This window comes from Schistocerca nitens, chromosome 2 (assembly GCF_023898315.1).
Source record: "Schistocerca nitens isolate TAMUIC-IGC-003100 chromosome 2, iqSchNite1.1, whole genome shotgun sequence".
Taxonomy (NCBI): domain Eukaryota; kingdom Metazoa; phylum Arthropoda; class Insecta; order Orthoptera; family Acrididae; genus Schistocerca; species Schistocerca nitens.
In genome coordinates, this window is record NC_064615.1 from 424357914 (window position 1) to 424380505 (window position 22592).

At 42.6% G+C, this 22592-nt stretch overlaps 1 protein-coding gene across 1 annotated transcript in view; it reads right to left on the reverse strand.

The window, feature by feature from the left end:
- The window catches only part of LOC126235063 (uncharacterized), a 559517-nt gene that overhangs the window by 60407 nt on the left and 476518 nt on the right, over positions 1 to 22592 (reverse strand). The window contains exon 3 of the mRNA XM_049943798.1: positions 10747 to 10997. Coding sequence (XP_049799755.1) covers positions 10747 to 10997 — 251 coding nt within the window. The remainder of the gene's footprint in view (positions 1 to 10746; positions 10998 to 22592) is intronic.

Sequence of the window (22592 nt, forward strand, 5' to 3'; positions counted from 1 at the left end):
TCCCTTGCCGGTCTAGCAATGGTAGAACGATGGGTTCGATGACGGTTTGGATGTACCGTGCACTATTCAGTGTCCCCTCGACGATCACCAGTGGTGTACGGCCAGTGTAGGAGATCGCTCCCCACACCATGATGCCGGGTGTTGGCCCTGTGTGCCTCGGTCGTATGCAGTCCTGATTGTGGCGCTCACCTGCACGGCGCCAAACACGCATACGACCATCATTGGCACCAAGGCAGAAGCGACTCTCATCGCTGAAGACGACACGTCTCCATTCGTCCCTCCATTCACGCCTGTCGCGACACCACTGGAGGCGGGCTGCACGATGTTGGGGCGTGAGCGGAAGACGGCCTAACGGTGTGCGGGACCGTAGCCCAGCTTCATGGAGACGGTTGCGAATGGTCCTCGCCGATACCCCAGGAGCAACAGTGTCCCTAATTTGCTGGGAAGTGGCGGTGCGGTCCCCTAAGGCACTGCGTAGGATCCTACGGTCTTGGCGTGCATCCGTGCGTCGCTGCGGTCCGGTCCCAGGTCGACGGGCACGTGCACCTTCCGCCGACCACTGGCAACAACATCGATGTACTGTGGAGACATCACGCCCCACGTGTTGAGCAATTCGGCGGTACGTCCACCCGGCCTCCCGCATGCCCACTATACGCTCTCGCTCAAAGTCCGTCAACTGCACATACGGTTCACGTCCACGCTGTCGCGGCATGCTACCAGTGTTAAAGACTGCGATGGAGCTCCGTATGCCACGGGAAACTGGCTGACACTGACGGCGGCGGTGCACAAATGCTGCGCAGCTAGCGCCATTCGACGGCCAACACCGCGGTTCCTGGTGTGTCCGCTGTGCCGTGCATGTGATCATTGCTTGTACAGCCCTCTCGCAGTGTCCGGAGCAAGTATGGTGGGTCTGACACACCGGTGTCAATGTGTTCTTTTTTCCATTTCCAGGAGTGTAGTTACAGTGAGTAGTATGCTTTTACGTTCGAAATTACCTCAGAGTTCGAGCAGCACAAGCAGACCATAATGTTCCATTTCTCCTGGACAGCAGGTCAGTCTGCACACAAAGGAGTAGTTCACTTCATTGTGCTGTTACGATTGTGCAGGAATCATTAATTAGTAAATTATCTGATGTTCTTGTGGGAAGATTCAGAGAAAAAATAACACACTGTAGTGAATACATACTAAGGCACTAATCATGAAAATATCTGTACCTATACATCTAACACCTTGTATATTGTAAAATATACAACATTCACTTTGAAAATGTCCTAAAAGTTGTTTAATCAAAATTCTTTGCTTTTAAATTTACATTTTTGTCTTATTTGGTCCCATAATAATGCACTGACCACAGATATAAAATTTCCATTGATAAAATCTAAACTCAGGACCAAGGAGGTTAATAATTTTTTTTTCTTCTTTTGTGTGTGGTATGTTGCTTTGCCTGTATACGTTGTTGGCGCATGTATCAGCTCGGCTTTGGTTTTGTCACATTTCTTAAATGCTTTATCCTTATGTATGCTGTCTGCATTAGGTCTAGTGTGATCTTGGTACATTTTGAATACTATATCTGGGTCGAAATTTATTATTTGTGTTACGTAATGTACTGTCGTAATTTCATATTTTATTGATTGTTCTTCCAGCGGTATTGTAGGTCTAGTGTGATCTTGGTACATTTTGAGTACTATATCTGGGTCGAAATTTATTATTTGTGTTACGTAATGTACTGTCGTAATTTCATATTTCATTGATTGTTCTTCCAGCGGTATTTTTATGATTGTTGTGACCATTCACTTAAAGTATGCATATTTATAGGACCTGTGGTGATATGGATTTTTCTGGTGATGATGTCTGTAGTTGTAGGTGTTCTATAGATTTAAAATTTGTGTTGGTTATAATCATTCTAGATGTAGTACGTCAACTCCTAAAACTGATCCTGTCAAGACATGCGCATTCACCGAATTTAATTCCAGTTAACTTCAGGCGGATGTCAATCGTTATCAATGTCTGTTCAACCAGTTAGGCAAGTTAATATATAGTAAAACTTAGTAGTCTCACGAAATCATGACATGGCCTCCTGTCCACACGTGTATGAATCTGCTGGTGCTAAACACAGATGTTTATATAGTTTCTTTTTATTGCCATGATTGCAAAGTTTTTGGACAGAATTATCGATTTTGGCTATACAATAGACATTTTTAGCATCTTTCAATCTGCTGCGCTCCATCAAGCTATAACCATATATAAGTAAAATAAGTCAATGCATGGTCGCTTTCTGAAGTTCCCTTTTATGTCACATTCTGTCCAACTGTTTATTATTCCAGGGCAACAGTATTGGAAAATTGTAAATATCTCAAGGTAACGCCATTGCGTGTGTTTACTGGACTTATTTACCACTGTGTGAGGGATTGTTTTCCTGTCTGTCTTCATTATATGGCCAATGATCTGTTCGCCTTAACTCATTAATAATTATCGCACAAAATGGGGACCCCACAATTATTTGTTTCTGTAATGGTTTGTAATGGAAATAGTTTAGCTATTTATGATTAAAAAATCAGGACACACCTGATGAAGACGTCAAGTAATGACGTCGAAATATCGTGTTTGGAAGACGCTGAAATCCGGCTGAAAACCCGATTTCCACGACATGTCATCAAATCGCCGGGAAAAAGAAATTACACACAAAAAGATGACATAAAGCTGAACTGTTTAGTATTTGCTGATGACCGCGCTCTTCTAACCAACAACATTCAAGAAACCAAACAACAAACTTAACCATTACAGAAAATAGCCCAGATTACTGGCCTTAAAGTATCTTTTGGAAAAAAATACAGAAATAATGCTAAGGGAACCACCCCTGGCGAACAAAATTAGAACTGGCGAACATGACATAAAAATTGTTGACAAGTTTAAATACTTGGGACAAATAATGACGCACAACCTGAATAACAAAACATCATGGCACAGTAGAATAAACAAACTGATTAAAACACGTCATGTTACAAAGAACACATACAACAAAAAGTACCTTCAGTAGCCACGAAAATGAAACACTACAAAACAGTCACACGGACACAGGTAACATATGCAATACTGTAGCAATAGACAGGTCACTTATAATAGAAGGAAGGATATTCAGAACATGCATAAATAAAAAATACCAAAAAGACGGAGATGGGAGAATAGCTACAATAATTTATGGGAGAATATCTTCAATAATTTAAAGAAAAATAAAACCAGTGTCAAGTACAATGAAAATGAGTCGGATCTCTTTCCTAGGACATTTGTTGAGGACAGCAGGAAAAAGAATTAGCAGGAGAACAATGGAGAAGTTATAGAATAGTAAGTGCAACATTAGATGGATCGTAGAGATCAAGGAGGACGTGATCAAACGGCAGATTACGATGGTGGATTTGAATGGCAAGACAGACGCACTCAAGATACTTCAGCACAAACATATCACACTACTAATAAAAAGTAACAAACAGAAAATGTGAGGTGTAATTTCGGATGTGGAGAGACGAACACGATCTGAAGGAATGAAAATGTATTGGACCAACAAAAACAGACGAACCTAATTCAGAATATTAACTAAAGTGGTCAAATGTTGGCCATAAAATGAAAACAAAGATGCTACAGACAGGTGCATTATTTTAATTAAAGAACAATGCAGTTAAAGTTAATCAGGTACCAAGGCTGTACAGGGTGTTCGGAAATTCCCGTTATAAACTTCTGCGACATGTAGAGGGGGTGAGTACGCAATATATTGAATAGAAAACGGTGTCCGGAATACTACCATTTCCGTTCTATGATGGTTTCAGATCAGGTGTTTAACTCACCCACTTCTGTTTGAGGAACTGAATGAGGCGCGACGCAGTAGTACTATTACGTAACAATTCGAAAGGAAACACAAAGATGAGTTACAATAGCGATTCGATGTGGCGACCGCAAACGGTGTTACAGACATTGCACTTAAGCCCTAGCAGACGGTCTCCATCTCACGAGATGTCTCTTCAGTTTCTAGTGTAGCGGCCAGGACTCGTGCCAACGGAAATTCCTTTGTCCTTACAGGAGTCTAGTAAATTAAACTTTGTTCACGATCCCACAGGAAGTAGACAACAGGGGTTACATCCGGCGTTCTCGGTGGCCTCACCGTTGGACCACCTCGGCCTGTCCATATTTCCTGATATCGTCTGTTGATATGTCACCGAAACGCACGTCCGAAGTTAGGTCATTCAACATCACGCTGAAACCATATATCCTGCCGGCCATTAAGAGCGACAGTACACGTCATCCTGTCTACGCTACTGCATACCATCATAAGCAACTATGAGACTTGTTACCATCAGCAAACATAGACGTGTTAGATATATTAATTGAAATAGTCGTATAACGGAAACAGTACGTTTCCGCTCATGGATTCCTGTTCAAAATATTGTGTACTCACTCCACTCTAGACGTCTTAGAAGTCTATGACGGGAATTTCCGGAAACACAGTAATTCCTCCACATATATTGTATGCCTATAGCTCACTTGATAAGGTACATCACAGTCATGTACGCATGGCAACATAGATTACGTACCATCACACGTTTCCTAACAAGTGCAGGACGCGAAGTGCTTCACGTCATGTGAATGGTGGGTAGCTTCAATATCCAATTGAAAGAGTGGACTACACTCTCTGACGGACACTTGCAGGAGGTTCATTTTCTGAAATAAACGTTAATCGCTCCAGAAATATTTTACAGAGTGATACAACTGCTGTGCAGATTGTTTTTATGCAATTTCCAACACCTTCAAAAACCACGAGTGAGATTTTCATTTTCTCAGAATCGCTGCATACAAACTATTAGACGTACAGAAATAACCAGTGGTTGAAAATGCGGCTGCAGTTGTAAGGCTTTTTTATTTATGACACAACCGGTTTCGCGCTCTTATACGCACATCCTCAGGTGTCGTAACTTGGTGCTGTGTCTCGGAGCTCCGGGGTGGACGAGTACATGACGCGGTGTGCTAACAGCGAGCGCTGAGCGTGGAGTCAGTAAGTCCATCTTCATGTATAACAGCCCGAAATCGGTCGTGTCCTAAATAAAAGAACCTTGCAGTATTTTGAACCTCTGCTATAATGCTCAGTTGCGGATATTCCTGTGACAGGATTGTTTCTACTGAAATAAATTGACAGGACCTTTCTGTAGTAAATTTAATGTAGTTAAGTTTCGTACTTGGATGTCTCCAAAGCCACGGTTTACGAGATAAACGTATCTGAAGATCAGTTTTGCACAGTTTGCTTGAATAAATCGACACCACGTCCCCTGTTCATTTTTTCTGTAGGACCAATTGCTTGCCCATACCGAGCGAGAGATTATGAAACACCTGCGAGTGGTATTAAAGGCGTTGTAGGTCTCATAAAACCCAGCGGCACGAGTAGCTGAATCATCTTGTATAGAGAAATTTGTTCCATAAAAGTAATGTTCCCTAAGATTGACTGCTAACTATCCTGAGGATACCGCACGTCTATCATTAACATCACACCGCATCAGAGAGACTAATTGCGTGAATCACATAATCAAGTATCAAGGATCATTTTCACAAGCTATGTTGGTATGATGCACCAGAGGAAGATATTTACGTTTTTAAGAGCAGATAACTGAAGCGAAAGATGATTTATCTGTGTTTCGGTATTCAAAATTGTTAGCATATTTAAGGTATAGCAACAACACTTTGCTGCTCACTTCGATATCATTGATGAGAAAGCATTTCTTAACTTATGAACCAGTGTGTGCCAAAATCATGTCATTCTCTTTTTTCTTTTATTTCCCGTCACTAAATTTTAACAGCGTGCCAAGAATATTACTGAAGTTGTTTTCTTCCCTACTGCCCCAGTTGGCAGGAGCAAAGCTTCCGTCCTGACTGCGAGCTGGAGATATTCCAGAACCATCCTCCTTCCTGAGAGTTATTTAGTGGCTGCAGCAAGCGCTAAGGTAACATTAAACACTCTTAATTCCGTCATAACGTATCTCACGGGCGTCGTTAGGAGTATGTGTGCTGAAAATCCCCCCATTAAATCTTGTAAGCGGCGCTGACTTCTCCGACATGCATGGAGAGAATAGTGCGTTAATGTCGTCTCTGTGAGGCAAGATCGTACCGAGAAGGGGAAAACGCTGACGAGGAATTCCACGAATGTGACACACAAGAGAGCAGATTAAAGTCTGATGAAATGGTCAAGAGCATATGTCGTGTGTGCTGCAGTAATGTAGCCAAGTCTTTGGCCTCCTCACACTTTAGTATTCGATGATGCAATATTTGCAAAAAAAAAAAAAAAAAAAAAAGTATTCCTTACCTGCTACGTTTTCACAAGAAACGACAGAGCCGAGCAGTGATACTGCAACAAATAACTTAAAAACCAATAATCAACGGATGAACATGCACACAAAGGGATAAGATAAATAATGAGAGATAGAGCGAAAGAGGGAGAGGGAGGAGGGACACAGAGATATTATTTACATTGAGGGGCATATTTCCGTTTACTCTGTTTCGTTATTAACACTGTTGCCTTTTCCGCACAGAATTTCCCTATTCCGTGTCCACCGATTTTCTTTACTCCCCTGCCGGAAGGAACCATGTGTTATGGTTAGTTCATCTCGGTTTATAACGACGGGCACTGTATTTTGCTGCAGGTATTCCTGCCGAAGGTATCTGAACGTATATTTTAATACTTATGAACACATTTTAGGTGAAACCACAGTCATGCATTCATTTAAAGGTTACCATAGTGTTTCTCATGATTCTAAGGATCAGTTAATATTGTGACTTCTTATAATCGTGTAATGGGGTAAAACAAATCATTTATATTTTTGTTACATTTCAAGGAGTATTTTGTAAAGATATTTAAACAATGTAAATAGCTGTGATTCACTTCTTCGTTAACTCATTCTCTCTGTCTCTCTCTCTCTTACTCCCCCCTCCCAATATATATATATATATATATATATATATGTGTGTGTGTGTGTGTGTGTGTGTGTGTGTGTTTCTTCAAGCAACAGTGAAGCCTTTTAGCAAGTAATTTACTATAAAAAGATTGACGTATTCTTGACTCAGTGAAACAGTTTTTCGATCCAATAATGAGCGCAAGGTCTTTTATTGTTGCAATACTGCCTTTCCAAACAGCGAGGCGAAAAAATGCAACATAGTAAAAATGTACTTAGTATACCAGTGAAAACCTTAAAGTCATTCTGTCATCCTATTGTTCAGTTGGCGAAAGTTGATGTGAGATAGTGCAATCCTCTGCCAATCATTTGAAAATTCACATGGTGACAAGAGCAGTCGGTTTCACTGGGTAAGCCTCGTTTGTATTTTTCCCATTGCGACAAATCAAATATAAGATATTGCTTTATGTTGTAATCTACTTTTAATCCTTTTCTGTCGTTTTATGTTTTTAGCGAGTGTTTCAAGTTAAACCAATGTTGAAATAAAATATCTCAAAGTATAGTATCCTTCGTAACAGGACGTCTAATGAAATAAGAATAGCAATTTAGTAATAGGCAATTCAAGATGAAATCTACATTTTACAAACTGTCTCAGTGGCCCTAGACTGGGTTTGGGGGGGGGGGGGGGCGGGGGAATTGTTGACCCATGACAGCCTATGATGTTAATCGTGGTGAATAACCTTGTCGTTTCGCCTTGAAATACTTTTGTATATACTGCTGTTAAATGGTACCGTACAATGTAAACGGCTTCACTGATTTGTTCTTTCAGTCTGTGGGTCCAAACTGTTGGACATATAGGGTGTTTCAATGGACAGTTTCTGAGAAGGTACTGAGGTACAAGTTTCCGTCCAGAATGCGGCTCTTCTCCTACTCGTCTTATGCTTTAACAAATCTGTAAGTAGCCAACATATGGAAAAAAAAGCATTCTGTAGAGAAATTTACAATGAATTCCGCACCATAAAGTCCTGTATGTAACGGCCCAGCCAAGTAACTATTCAGAAACAACAAAGCGGATGTTCTAGAAACGATCTCCGTGGCATCGATTACCCGAACACGGCTACAGATGATTCATACACCGATAATGGAATTAAGATGTACTCCTTTCAGGACTTAACTTCGTTACCAGTGACATGTGCGTCAAATCAAAACAATTATTAACAAACTGGCAACAGCAGAGGCTGGAAAGATGTACAATGTCTGCAGAACTCTGCTCGGAACAAGGAACTTGTGTTTTTCATGTTTGTTCCTCATGCCAATTACACATGTGATGCGTTTGAAAATGTTCTATAAAGCGCGGAATGTATTTTCAACCTCTTCATTTGTGATGATCGGTAACCTCATTCGACATTCCACGTCGTAGTAATTATTCTCGATTTGTGATTGTGGGGAAACGTCGTTAGTGATGCTTCACGGAACGTTAGTGGTTGCCCAAGTATAGGAATAATTGTGTCTTAGGATCGTAGACGTACGTTTCTTGCCACCTAAAACCTCAAGTACACTTCCGCACGTTCACGGTTTACCAATCCAAGCCAATGCGTACATAAAATAACACGCGGAATAAAAAGTGAAGTTACGATAAATTATGCATACCATCTCTTACGAAAATTAAACGGCCTTAGCGATTATATTGACAGGTCTACATAGTATACCCAGAACCTAGAAGTCTGTGTTCCCCATGCTCGCCAGTAGTTGGTTTATATATGTCTTTTTGACTGTAGTAATTGTAATATCACTAAGTTGTTTTGACACCTAATTCACATACGCCCTGCACTACACTCCTGGAAATTGAAATAAGAACACCGTGAATTCATTGTCCCAGGAAGGGGAAACTTTATTGACACATTCCTAGGGTCAGATACATCACATGATCACACTGACAGAACCACAGGCACATAGACACAGGCAACAGAGCATGCACAATGTCGGCACTAGTACAGTGTATATCCACCTTTCGCAGCAATGCAGGCTGCTATTCTCCCATGGAGACGATCGTAGAGATGCTGGATGTAGTCCTGTGGAACGGCTTGCCATGCCATTTCCACCTGGCGCCTCAGTTGGACCAGCGTTCGTGCTGGACGTGCACACCGCGTGAGACGACGCTTCATCCAGTCCCAAACATGCTCAATGGGGGACAGATCCGGAGATCTTGCTGGCCAGGGTAGTTGACGTACACCTTCTAGAGCACGTTGGGTGGCACGGGATACATGCGGACGTGCATTGTCCTGTTGGAACAGCACGTTCCCTTGCCGGTCTAGGAATGGTAGAACGATGGGTTCGATGACGGTTTGGATGTACCGTGCACTATTCAGTGTCCCCTCGACGATCACCAGTGGTGTACGGCCAGTGTAGGAGATCGCTCCCCACACCATGATGTGCCTCGGTCGTATGCAGTCCTGATTGTGGCGCTCACCTGCACGGCGCCAAACACGCATACGACAATCATTGGCACCAAGGCAGAAGCGACTCTCATCGCTGAAGACGACACGTCTCCATTCGTCCCTCCATTCACGCCTGTCGCGACACCACTGGAGGCGGGTGCACGATGTTGGGGCGTGAGCGGAAGACGGCCTAACGGTGTGCGGGACCGTAGCCCAGCTTCATGGAGACGGTTGCGAATGGTCCTCGCCGATACCCCAGGAGCAACAGTGTCCCTAATTTGCTGGGAAGTGGCGGTGCGGTCCCCTACGGCACTGCGTAGGATCCTACGGTCTTGGCGTACATCCGTGCGTCGCTGCGGTCCGGTCCCAGGTCGACGGGCACGTGCACCTTCCGCCGACCACTGGCGACAACATCGATGTACTTTGGAGACCTCACGCCCCACGTGTTGAGCAATTCGGCGGTACGTCCACCCGGCCTCCCGCATGCCCACTATACGCCCTCGCTCAAAGTCCGTCAACTGCACATACGGTTCACGTCCACGCTGTCGCGGCATGCTACCAGTGTTAAAGACTGCGATGGAGCTCCGTATGCCACGGCAAACTGGCTGACACTGACGGCGGCGGTGCACAAATGCTGCGCAGCTAGAGCCATTCGACGGGCAACACCGCGGTTCCTGGTGTGTCCGCTGTGCCGTGCGTGTGATCATTGCTTGTACAGCCCTCTCGCAGTGTCCGGAACAAGTATGGTGGGTCTGACACACCGGTGTCAATGTGTTCTTTTTTCCATTTCCAGGAGTGTATTTGTCATCTTTTATCGTATTAGTTGGGAGATCACTCGGTACTTTAGAACATGGAAGTTGCTTAGGTTCTATACTGACGACTTACTTTGTGGCAAGGATAGAGCTAAATATAACTTTTTTCATTCAGGCGCCATGGAGAATTTGAATAAACTTTAAAATTCCAAAGAACAAAGTAAAACGCTGTTAAGGATTCAGTGTTCGAGGTTCTACTTAGAAAACAAAATGCATACAATTCCTTAACGGTTTCATAATCTGTCTTGCGGCTGTTTTCTCTGTTTCACACACCCATCTGCCTCTCATGAGCGCAACCTACTAAAAACCACAGTGCTCAAACAGTCTTCGCTTAACAAAAATGCAATCTACACTGTGAGGCCAATATCTTACATTAGGCCAGGAATAACCTGCTCTGAGTATATTGGCAGACCCTCGAATTATAATCTACATTGACTCAGACGCAGATGGCAAATGCGAGGTGAAGAGCGCATTACTTCGGTGTTGCCCAGGTACTTACCGACTAAAAAATAACAATGACAATAGTTAGTGCTTCCATACTGCATTAATGAGACACGTAGGAGCACTCACCCTGATATCACCTCCCCCCTCCTGTTGGGATACAGCTCAGGATGGTGGCCGTACCGCAGGTACACCTCCAGCTGCTGTTCTGCTCGGGAGTCGAAGCTGAAGTAGGTCTGGTCCGTGAAGTTGTCCACGTGGAACACCACCTTGACGAAGCTCGTCTCCGAGATGAACGTCTGCGGCTGTTCAGTCTCGCCGCAGAACATGCCCGGGTCTTTGCGGTTGCTCACGTCCGTTTTTGCGTTGCCATCGACAATCTGCAAATAGAAACTCGGTGTCAGCTGCTGCAAACGCGATTCGATATAAAACAAGCTAATGAAACTAAACGAGAACTCTTCCATTTTTGTTTATTATTAGAGCTATGTAGCATTTTCTAGACCTGCAATAGAATCTCACCATAAAGGTACCTCAAAAATTTCACACAATATTACTATTTTCTAATAGGGAAGATTTATTACAAAAAATTATGAACATATGAACACAAGAATGTTGCTAATGACAGTAATCTCCCAAAAAATCAAAGTATATATTTAGTTGATTCCGATGAGTGCTCTGCACATTGTAACATATTGATAACGTAGTTAATATCAACTCTACTACTTGACACAGAAAAATAGTTCATTTATAAATGCAGATAACTGAAAATAATCCACAGCCATCAACCGTAAAATATATCTGCAAAAGACATGTTCTCAGTCTCGACCTAGCGAAGTGGCGCAGTGCTTACATCACTGGATTCGCGTTTGGCAGGACGACGGTTCAAATCCACGTCTGACCATCCTGATATAGGTTTTCCGTGATTTCCCTTCAGGCAAATGCCGGGAAAGTTCCTTTGAAAATGCATGACCAATTTCCTTCCCCTTCCCTCCCCTAAACGAGCTTGTACTCCGCCTTTAGTGACCTCGTTGTGGACGGGACGTTGCACACTAACCTCCTCCTTCTCTCGCTCTCGAATGGTGGTCCAGCATAGGCCGACTCTTTACAGCTGTAAATTGCTACAAACATTTAGCCACAAGTGAGAACTTACCTAAAGCAGTTGTTAGATAAAATAAACTATTCCATTTCATGACGATAGCAGTATCACAGTTCGAGGAGGGGTATCCGCATAATTTCTTGGCAATCGAGATGAACTCGTGGTAGATTTAGGTCTCGCGTAAGTCTATGGGGCTTGCTCATCTGACCTCATTGAAAAAGAATTCTTTGCGAGAGAAAAGTATCGGGGTTCGTAAAATTGTTCAAGTTTTTCATAATTTTTGAACTTTTGGAATGTTTTCCAAACACAAGTCTTCCCTTCAATTAAAATGGTTTGTTTCAGGTCCACTCAGTCAGTGTCACTCATCGCTGCAGCGTAGAGTAGCAGATATTGATTTTCTTAACGCAGTAGAAATAACTATGGCGTTGTCGTAGTAATCATGAAAACGAAATTCGAAATGACGTATTATGATATTACAGGGTCGAAATGCAGTTGTTCGAGAAGATATAGACGATGATAGAGTTCAGATATACGTAAGGGGAAATAGAAAAAAATGACATGAAAGATAAATTTGATTACGCGAAGAAAATTCGAGGTGTATGAAAAACACACTTTTCAAGACCCAAAAAAGAACACATTCTTTATAATTTGAAGATAACCTTTACCAAAATGATTGTGTATAGTCGAAAGAGATTTATAAATTGCGTACAGAATGAAGAACCATATTTAAGAGCAGATTTAATTTCTTGAGCTTACTCTGGTGTTAGGGCAAATGAAATTATTACGCAAGGAAAAAAAAATTGCGGAGTGAACTAGCGTTTAACTCCTCACGTTTCAGTATTGTAATAAGCGGAAAATACTACAGGAAGAAAGCCACACATAAAGTAATGGGAACGCGCCAGAGAAATAAGTGATGATACGCTATATTGGTAGTTCGCAACATTTCCTAACACTCGTGTACTTTTAAGCTGATTCTAATGTACTAAAAATGCATACGTGATTAGATGTTCAGGAATGTGGAACATAGCCCACGAGTAAAAGTACTCTAACGTAAGTGGAATGTGTTCGCCATAATCACTTTGACAAAACACATGCACGTCTGTGGGATATGTTGATCACAATTTCATCCTGTTGTGAGCTTATTCACAATATTTTCATTGCAGGAAAAAGAGATTCCTATAGGTGAAGGACATTGTAAGCATTACGACGATTAGATTAACATTAAGGAAACCTTTCAGATGCGAGAATCACACCGACAAATCCTAGAGACACTTGGCTGTAGTTGACATCAAGAAACATGTCAGCGGGGTTAATCCAAAGATTCAGTTTAACATGGATGAGGAGGCAGGTGGAAGATTTAATTTTCTTTATGTTCTAGTTTTCTAGAAAAAAAGATGGTAGCTTAGGCCACACAGTTTACCGGAAACCCGATAACACAGACCGTTACCTACAACGGGACACGAACCCCCACCAACAACAAAAGCGAGGCATCATAAAAACGTTGACGGATAGAAGAAGGAACATTTGCTAATCAGAGCTGCTTACCGCTGAAGTAGAATACCTCAGCAGTGCATTGCTCAGGAATGGTTATTCGTCTACTGACCTAAAAAGAGCGTTAAGACCACTGCGCAGAAATCATAGCGATGCACAAGCGCCTGTGATAGGCCTTCCTTTAAGGACGTTTCTCCCCGCATAAAGAAAAAAAATTGAAGAAACATAACGTCGCGGTAATCTACCAACCCAGACGGAAGACACAAGATCATTTAAAAATTGGTCAATGATGTTCGTCAACCGCTGGGAAAAGCGGGAATTTAAGGGATTCCATATGGCTGTACGTGAGTACTAAAAAAATAATGGTCTACAAAAAGAATGCTCAGATATCGGCCAGAAGCGTCCAAGGATAGTTGCAAGGGGGGAGACTGACAGATTGGTTGTTTCGGAATACGATTTGGAACCAGGAGATCACCACATCCACTTTGATAAGACTCAGGTACTAGCAGCCACAAGCGAATATCATGAAAGACTATTCAGATGGACCATACAGATTGTAAAACACCCTTAGAAGAAGATAGGATGGCGCGAAATTGAATGAAATTTGGATTCCAGTGCCGAAGAAGATGTGTACCATGTGGTGAGAGCAACAGCCGACGATGACAGTAGACAACGGCCAATTACGCTCGGGTATTCAAAACATGTGACGTCACGCAACTGCGCGGAAGCACGCTCAAACCGAATTTTGCTGCAGTCTATAGTGAGCCAGGTTGTGTATCGGACACTAAAACAAGCTAAGATTCCCCTTGAAAATATCCTTCACAGACGGGGACGGAAATTTGAGTTTAAATGTGAAATCCATACTACCATGGCATAATCACCCGAAACATTTTATTAATTGTGGCTTTTGTGACTATGAAAGTTTACGTTTAACAGTGGAATGACCGCAGAGAAAATGGTGACGAGTTATCCTTAGGACAACAGTGTAGTTAGAACAATAGGAACTCGCCGTTTTAGAAAGAGCAAATTGAAAGATGATTCTAGAATTATCCTACTGGATTCGACGAAAAGGCGGATGACAGCACTGAAATCCAAGAAGCGTTTATGGGCAGAATGACACTAGGAACCTCACTCATACAGTTATAATTGGTGGAGGCTTCAATCTACCCTCGATTTGTTGGCGAAAATACATGTTCAAAACCCGTCGTAGACAGAAAACATCTTCCGAAATTGTACTAAACGCTTTCTCTCAGAATTGCTTTGAATAATTAGTGTATGAGCCCACACGTATTGCAAATGGTAGCGAAAACACACTTGACCTTTTAACCACAAGTAAACCGGGTCTAATAGAGAGCGTCATGACGGATACAAGGATTAGTGAACCCAAGGTCATTGTACCGAGGCTCAAAACCGTTTCAACCAAAATCAGTAAAAATAAACGCAAAATATATCTATTTAAAACAGCAAACAAAAATTTGCTTGATACCTTTCTAAGAGAGAGTCTCCTTGCCTTCAAAGCTAATTATGTAAGTGTAGACCAGACATGGCTCAAATTCAAAGATACAGTATCGACAGCAATAGATTCATACCGCATAAGTTAATAAGAGACGAGACGGATCCACAATGGTACACAAAACACGTCAGAACACTGTTGCGGAAGAAACGAAAAAGGCATGCCAAATTCAGAAGAACGCAAAATCCCCAAGATTGGCTCAGTTTCACGGAAGCTCGAAATTTAGTGCGGACGTCAATGCGAGATGCTTTTAATAGTTTCCACAATGAAACATTGTCTCAAAATATGGTATAAATCCAAAAGAGATACTGGTCGTATGTAAGGTACACCAGTGGCAAAAAACACTCAATACCGTCACTGCGCGATAGCGGTGGAAATGTTACCGATTATGGTGCCACTAAAGGGGAGTTACTAAATACAGTTTTACGTAATTCCTTCACGAAAGAAGACGAAGTAAATATTCCAGAATTCGAAACCAGAACAGCTGTTAGCATGGTTCAAATGGCTCTAAGCACTATGGGACTAAACATCTGAGGTCATCAGTCCCATAGACTTAAAACTACTTAAACCTAACTAACCTCAGGACATCACAAACATCCATGCCCTGTAATATTAGTAATTTTCGCCTCAGAAACATTAATATACGCTCAATAGTAAATGCCTGGTGGCCAAAAGTTATCGAACAATTGTTAAGTAAAAGAAATGAACTATCGCATAGCAGCGATAGAGTCTATTATTCTTTATCTTTGCCGTTCTTGCGCGGTTCCTGTAAATCTCTATGTACATGTATCGATTAATGGTATAAAAAAGAATTCTGTTGTTTCAAGACAAATGAGGCTTTTGGCGCCTCACTTTTTACTGTTTGTATTCTATGGAAGGCGGACGCGGACTTGCTGCGTTCCGAAACTGTATTTTATATTCTATGTGAAAATATTGAGTGAATATGCTACATGTTACATCTACATCTACATCCATACTCCGCAAGCCACCTGGCGGTGTGTGGCGGAGGGTACCCTGAGTACCTCTATCGGTTCTCCCTTCTATTCCAGTCTCGTATCGTTCGTGGAAAGAAGGATTGTCGGTATGCTTCTGTGTGGGCTATAATCTCTCTGATTCTATCCTCATGGTCTCTTCGCGAGATATACGTAGGAGGGAGCAATATACTGCTTGACTGTTCGGTGAAGGTATGTTCTCGAAACTTTAACAAAAGCCCGTCCCGAGCTACTGAGCGTCTCTCCCGCAGAGTCTTCCACTGGAGTTTATCTATCATCTCCGTAACGCTTTCCTGTAACGAAGCGCGCTGCTCTGCGTTGGATCTTCTCTATCTCTTCTATCAACCCTATCTGGTACGGATCCCACACTGCTGAGCAGTATTCAAGCAGTGGGCGAATAAGCGTACTGTAACCTACTTCCTTTGTTTTCGGATTGCATTTCCTTAGGATTCTTCCAATGATTCTCAGTCTGGCGTCTGCTTTACCGACGATCAACTTTATATGATCATTCCATTTTAAATCACTCCTAATGCGTACTCCCAGATAATTTATGGAATTAACTGCTTCCAGTTGCTGACCTGCTATTTTGTAGCTAAATGATAAGGGATCTTTCTATGTATTCGCAGCACATTACACTTGTCTACATTGAGATTCAATTGCCATTCCCTGCACCATGCGTCAATTCGCTGCAGATCCTCCTGCATTTCAGTACAATTTTCCATCGTTACAACCTCTCTATACACCACAGCATCATCTGCAAAAAGCCTCAGTGAACTTCCGATGTCATCCACAAGGTCATTTATGTATATTGTGAATAGCAACGGTCCTATGACACTACCCTGCGGCACACCTGAAATCACTCTTACTTCGGAAGACTTCTCTCCATTGAGAATGACATGCTGCGTTCTGTTATCTAGGAACTCTTCAATCCAATCACACAATTGGTCTGATAGTCCATATGCTCTTACTTTGTTCATTAAACGACTGTAGGAAACTGTATCGAACGCCTTGCGGAAGTCAAGAAACACAGCATCTACCTGTGAAACCGTGTCAATGGCCCTCTGAGTCTCGTGGACGAATAGCGCGAGCTGGATTTCGCACGACCGTCTTTTTCGAAACCCATGCTGATTCCTACAGAGTAGATTTCTAGTCTCCAGAAAAGTCATTATACTCGAACATAATACGTGTTCCAAAATTCTACAACTGATCGACGTTAGAGATATAGATCTATAGTTCTGCACATTTGTTCGACGTCCCTTCTTGAAAACGGGGATGACCTGTGCCCTTTTCCAATCCTTTGGAACGCTACGCTCTTCTTGAGACCTACGGTACACCGCTGCAAGAAGGGGGGCAAGTTCCTTCGCGTACTCTGTGTAAAATCGAACTGGTATCCCATCAGGTCCAGCGGCCTTTCCCCTTTTGAGCGATTTTAATTGTTTCTCTATCCCTCTGTCGTCTATTTCGATATCTACCATTTTGTCATCTGTTCGACAATCTACAGAAGGAACTACAGTGCACTCTTCCTCTGTGAAACAGCTTTGGAAAAAGACATTTAGTATTTCGGCCTTTAGTCTGTCATCCTCTGTTTCAGTACCATTTTGGTCACAGAGTGTCTGGACATTTTGTTTTTTTCAATCAGAAAACATGTAGTTTCTTGTAACTGATTACGAACAGACAGCATCAAGAGGACATTTTGATTCATATGTATAACCACAATGGTCATCTATTGTAATTTAATATGAAAAGGTACGTAGCATTAAAAAAAGTGTGTTACAGATAAGTGTGCTTATTTTAGTAAATTAACCTTGATGATTCCCATCTCCTCATTTACTTGAATTATAATTATTTTGTGTTACTTCATCACCAGCAATTACGATCACGCTGATGGGCCGAACGCAGCATGAGGCAGAAGGAACATTATCGTTTTCCTATTATTTTCGAACCAACTTTTTGTGTTGTGTTGCATTTCTTTTAAAGTCTATAAATCTTCTGGTCCCTTAGTGTTGATCCGGGTATGACTACATCGCGACTATCAAAATGCACAGAAATGATAATGTTTCTTCCGAACGATCTCAAATATATATATCAATATGCTGCTCTTATTCAGGTATTTAATGCTCAACGTATGTTATTATAATAGTGTAATCAGTGCCTGATTCTGTTGCCAAGTGGGCCACCAAAATATTCACTTTTTCGACATTTTTCAAAAAAATAAAATAACAGTTCTTTTTCTTTTCGTCTCCCCAAGAGCAACGCTACAGCCTCGTTTCATTTCGTTGTTGATCCATTAACTCAGTTTTTTTATTACAGAGGGCAACTATCCCTCTGACCGAACACGCTGAGCTACCGTGCCGGCAAAACTTTTCGCTCGAGGGGAGACTTGAACCAAGGACCTCTCATTCCGCAGCTGCTCACGCTGACCACGGGACCACGGCGCTCCTGAATTAAACTTTTTCACTCGCGGGAAGACTTGAACCAAGGATCTCTCGTTCCGCAGCTGCTCACACTAACTACGGACCACGGCGCTCCTGAACAACTCAAATCACTTAAGAAAGGCAAGTCTTCCGGTCCAGACGATATACCAATCTGGTTCCTTTCAGAGTATGCAGACACAATGGGGCCTTTCTTAGCAATCATATACAACTGCACACTTGACGAAAAGTCTGTTCCTAAAGACTGGAAAGTATCATATGTCACACCAATATTCAAGAAAAGAATTAGGAGTAACCCATTGAATTACAGACCCATATCACTGACCTAAATTAGTAGTAGGATTTTAAAGCCTATACAGTATTCGAACATTATGGATCACCTTGAAGAAAATGAATTATTGATACATAACCAACACGGATGCAGAAAATATCGTTCTTGTGCAACGCAGCTCTTTATTCTCATGAAGTAATGAGTGCTGTCGACAAGGGATCTCAGATCGATTCCATATTCCTAGATTTCCAGAAGGCTTTTGATACAGTTCCTCACAAGGGACTACTAATCAAATTGTGTGCATGTGGAATATCGTCTCAGTTGTGTGAGTGGATTCGTGATTTCCGCAGAGTGGTGTCATAGGCCCTCTACCGTTCCTGATTCGCATAAATGATGTAGGTCATAATCTGAACAGCCCCCTTAGATTGTTTGCAAATGACGCTGTGATTTACCGTCTAGTAAAATCATCAGCCGATCAATCCCAATTACAAAATGATCTAGAGAGAATATGTGTATGGTGCGAAAAGTGGCAATTGGCGCTAAAAAAGAAAAGTGCGAGGTCATCCACATGGGTACTAAACGAAATCCGATAAATTTTGGGTATACGATAAATCGCACAAATCTAATGGCTGTCAATTCGACTAAATACCTAGGGATTACAATTACGAGCAACCTTAATAGGAAAAACCACATATATAATATTGTGGGGAAGGCGAAACAAAGACTGCGCTTTGTTGGCAGAACACTTAGAAGATGCGACAAACCCACTAAAGATACAGCCTACATTACACTTATCCGTCTTCTGCTGCAATATTGCTGCTCGGTGTGGGATCCTTACAAGGTGGGATTGACGGAGGACATCGAAAAACTGCAAAGAAGGGCAGCTCGTTTCGTGTTATCGCGCAATAGGGGTGAGAGTGTCACTGATACGGTGCGCGAGTTGGGGAGGCAGTCACTGAAACAAAGGCGTTTTCTTTGCGGCGAGATCTATTTACATCTATTTACGAAATTTCAATCACTGACTTTCTCTTCCGAATGCTAAAATATTTTGTTGACACCCACCTACCAAGGGAAAAATGATCATGATAATAAAATAAGAGAAATCATAACCCGAACGGAAATATTTAGGTGTTCCTTTTTCCAACGCGCCATTCGAAAGTGGAATGGTAGAAAAGTGGTATGGAAATAGTTCGATGAAGCCTCTGCCAGGCACTTAGGTGTGAATTGCGGAGTAGTCACGTAGATATAGATGTAGATGTAGATGGAACATACCACTGGAACCTGTGTTGAGGCCTTCCATTATCATGCGTCGTTTGTCACTGACAACGTGCGTAGACAACACAGATTTGGATAGTGTAGATCGAGAGTCAGGTGGGACGTTATGTGGCATTCAGTAGTCTATAGTGGTGAGACTCGCTTCTTTTTCTGGCTGTCAAACTGCAATCAACGTGTCCGTAGATGACTTAGATAAAGATCAGAAGAAACAGGGACTTTCGAAGCCCACACCTGTCCAGCTACTGCTAAGTTAGTGTGAGGATCTACAACATACGAAAACAGGGCTGATATGGTAAATACTGATGAAAAACTGAATTATCGCCAGTATGTGGCAAGACAGTAAAACATGTTGCACTTCATTACCAAGGTATTTACGGCATTACCCTACGCCTAACTACTCATTTCCTTTCCTGTTCCACTCGCAAATAGAGCTAAGAGAAGAACGACTTTCTAAAAGCATCTGTACGAACCCTAATTTCTCGCGTCTTTTCTTCGTGGTCCTTACGCGAAATTTACGTTCGTGCCAATAGAATAATCCTGCAGTTGTCCTTAAATGCCGTTTTTTTATTTAGACAAATTTTCCTCCCAAAAAGGGAGCGTCATTCTCCCTCCAGGGAAATCCATTTGAGTCCACGAAGCACCTCCATAAAACTAGTGACTTGATCGAACGACGACCTGGTGGTAATTCCAAAGACTCGAAAAGTGTTCAAGAATGGGTCGCAATAGCGTTGTGTACGCCTTCTCCTTTATAGACGTGCTTCACTATTCCAAAATTCTCCTAATAAAACGAAGTCGACCATTCGCATTCTCTACAACAAACCTCAAGTGCTCGTTCAATCTCGTATTGCTTTGCAAAGTTACGACTAGACATTTCATAAAAGTGAATGTGGCAAACGGCACTCTATTAATGCTGTTTACGAGAGTTGTGGTATTCTTCTTCCTACTTATCCGCATTGTCTTGCCACAGTGTCATCAACAAACCAGTCCGCCTGGTTGGCTGGGTGGTAACGTGCTTGCCTCCCGTATAGCAGGCCCGGGTTCCATTCCTAGTAGGGTAGCAGTTTTGCTCCACTAGTGGGCTGGTTATTGTGTCATTCTAATCATAATTTCATCCTCATTATCGGCCGCAAGTCGCGCAATACGGCGTCGACTGATATAAGACTTGCTCTTGGCGGCCGAACCCGAATGGAGCCTCCCGGTCAATAAAGCCATGCGATCATTTCATTCATTTTCATCAGCAAACCGTCGTTAATTTCTGCTCACCGTGTAGGTTTGATTATCTCTGTGTATAGAGAATAAGAGCGGTCCAGTCACACTTCCCTGGAGCACTGTTGACAATAACCTTGCCTCTGATGAACACTCGTCGTCGGGGACAAAAAGTCTTGGAGCCACTGGCATTTATGGGAACTTAAACCCCGTGTTCGGACGTTCAGAGACGGTATACAGGGGAGCACCGTGATAAACGTTTTCCGGAAATCTAGGAGCATGAAAACTGTCCGCCAACAATGGATCGCAGGATGTCATGCGAGAAAAGGGCAAGCTCGTACGTGCAATGCTTTCCAACTCCGTACCGATTTGTAGATTGTAGGTTTCTGTCCTCAGGAAATTTGTTATATTTGAACTCAGAACGTGTTCAACAGTTTTCCGGCAAACCCATGTCAGGATTAACGGTCTGTAATTGTTCTGGTCCGGTTTCTTTTTTATTTTTTTTTTATTTTAGCTTTTTTCCACTTGCTTGGCACTTTTCGGTGGACGGCCGCAGGGTACTCTCCGTAGAACCGAACTGCGTTTCCATCAACATCAGGCGACTTATTTGTTTTCAGGCCCTTCAGTTGCTTCTCTACACCAAGGATGCTCATATCTAAGTCCTCCATGCGGGAGCCTGTGTGACAGTCGCACGGTGGCATGTTTGCACAATGTTCCTGCGCGTTTACACTAGAGTAGATTTGCATAACTCACGGATGCTTGGGAAGCCTAGAGTCCCCTGGTTTATGAACCGTGGAGCATACGTGCGATGAGATGCTAGGTCATACATCTTCATGCCGACCTCCAGCTAGCTATAACCATTAAGTGACACGGCACATGTTTCTGGCAGCGCTAAAGAAATGTGACATTTACAGGCCGCCTGTGTGTACTCAACAACAAATAGACCAATGTATTCGTTTTCTTAGCTGTCACACTTTACCACGAATTCCGATAAATACACTACTGACCATTAAAATTGCTACACCAAGTACAAATGCAGATGATAAACTGGTATTCATTGGAAAAATATACTAAACTAGAACTGACATGTGATTACATTTTCACGCAATTTGGATGCTTAGATCCTGAGTAATTAGTACCCGGAACAACCATTTCTGGCCGTAATAACGGCCTTGGTACGCCTGGGAATTGAGTCTGAGTCAAACAGAGCTTGGATGGCGTGTACAGGTACAACTGCCAATGCAGCTTCAACACGATACCACAGTTCATCAAGAGTAGTGACTGGCGTATTGTGACGAGCCAGTTGTTCGGCCACCATTGACCAGACATTTTCAATTGGTGAGAGATCTGGAGAATGTGCTGGCCAGGGCAGCAGTCGAAAATTTTCTGTATCCAGAAATGCCCGTACAGGACCTACAACATGCCGTCGTGCATTATCCTGCTGAAATGTAGGGTTTCACAGGGATCGAATGAAGGGTAGAGCCACGGGTCGTAACACATCTGAAATGTGACGTCCACTGTTTAGAGAGTCGTCAATGCGAACAAGAGGTGACTGAGACGTGTAATCAATGGCATCCCATACCATGACGCCGGCTGATACTCCATTATGGTGATGACGAATACACGCTTCCAATGTGCGTTCACCGCGATGTCGCCAAACACGGATGCGACCATCATCATGCTGTAAACAGAACCTGAA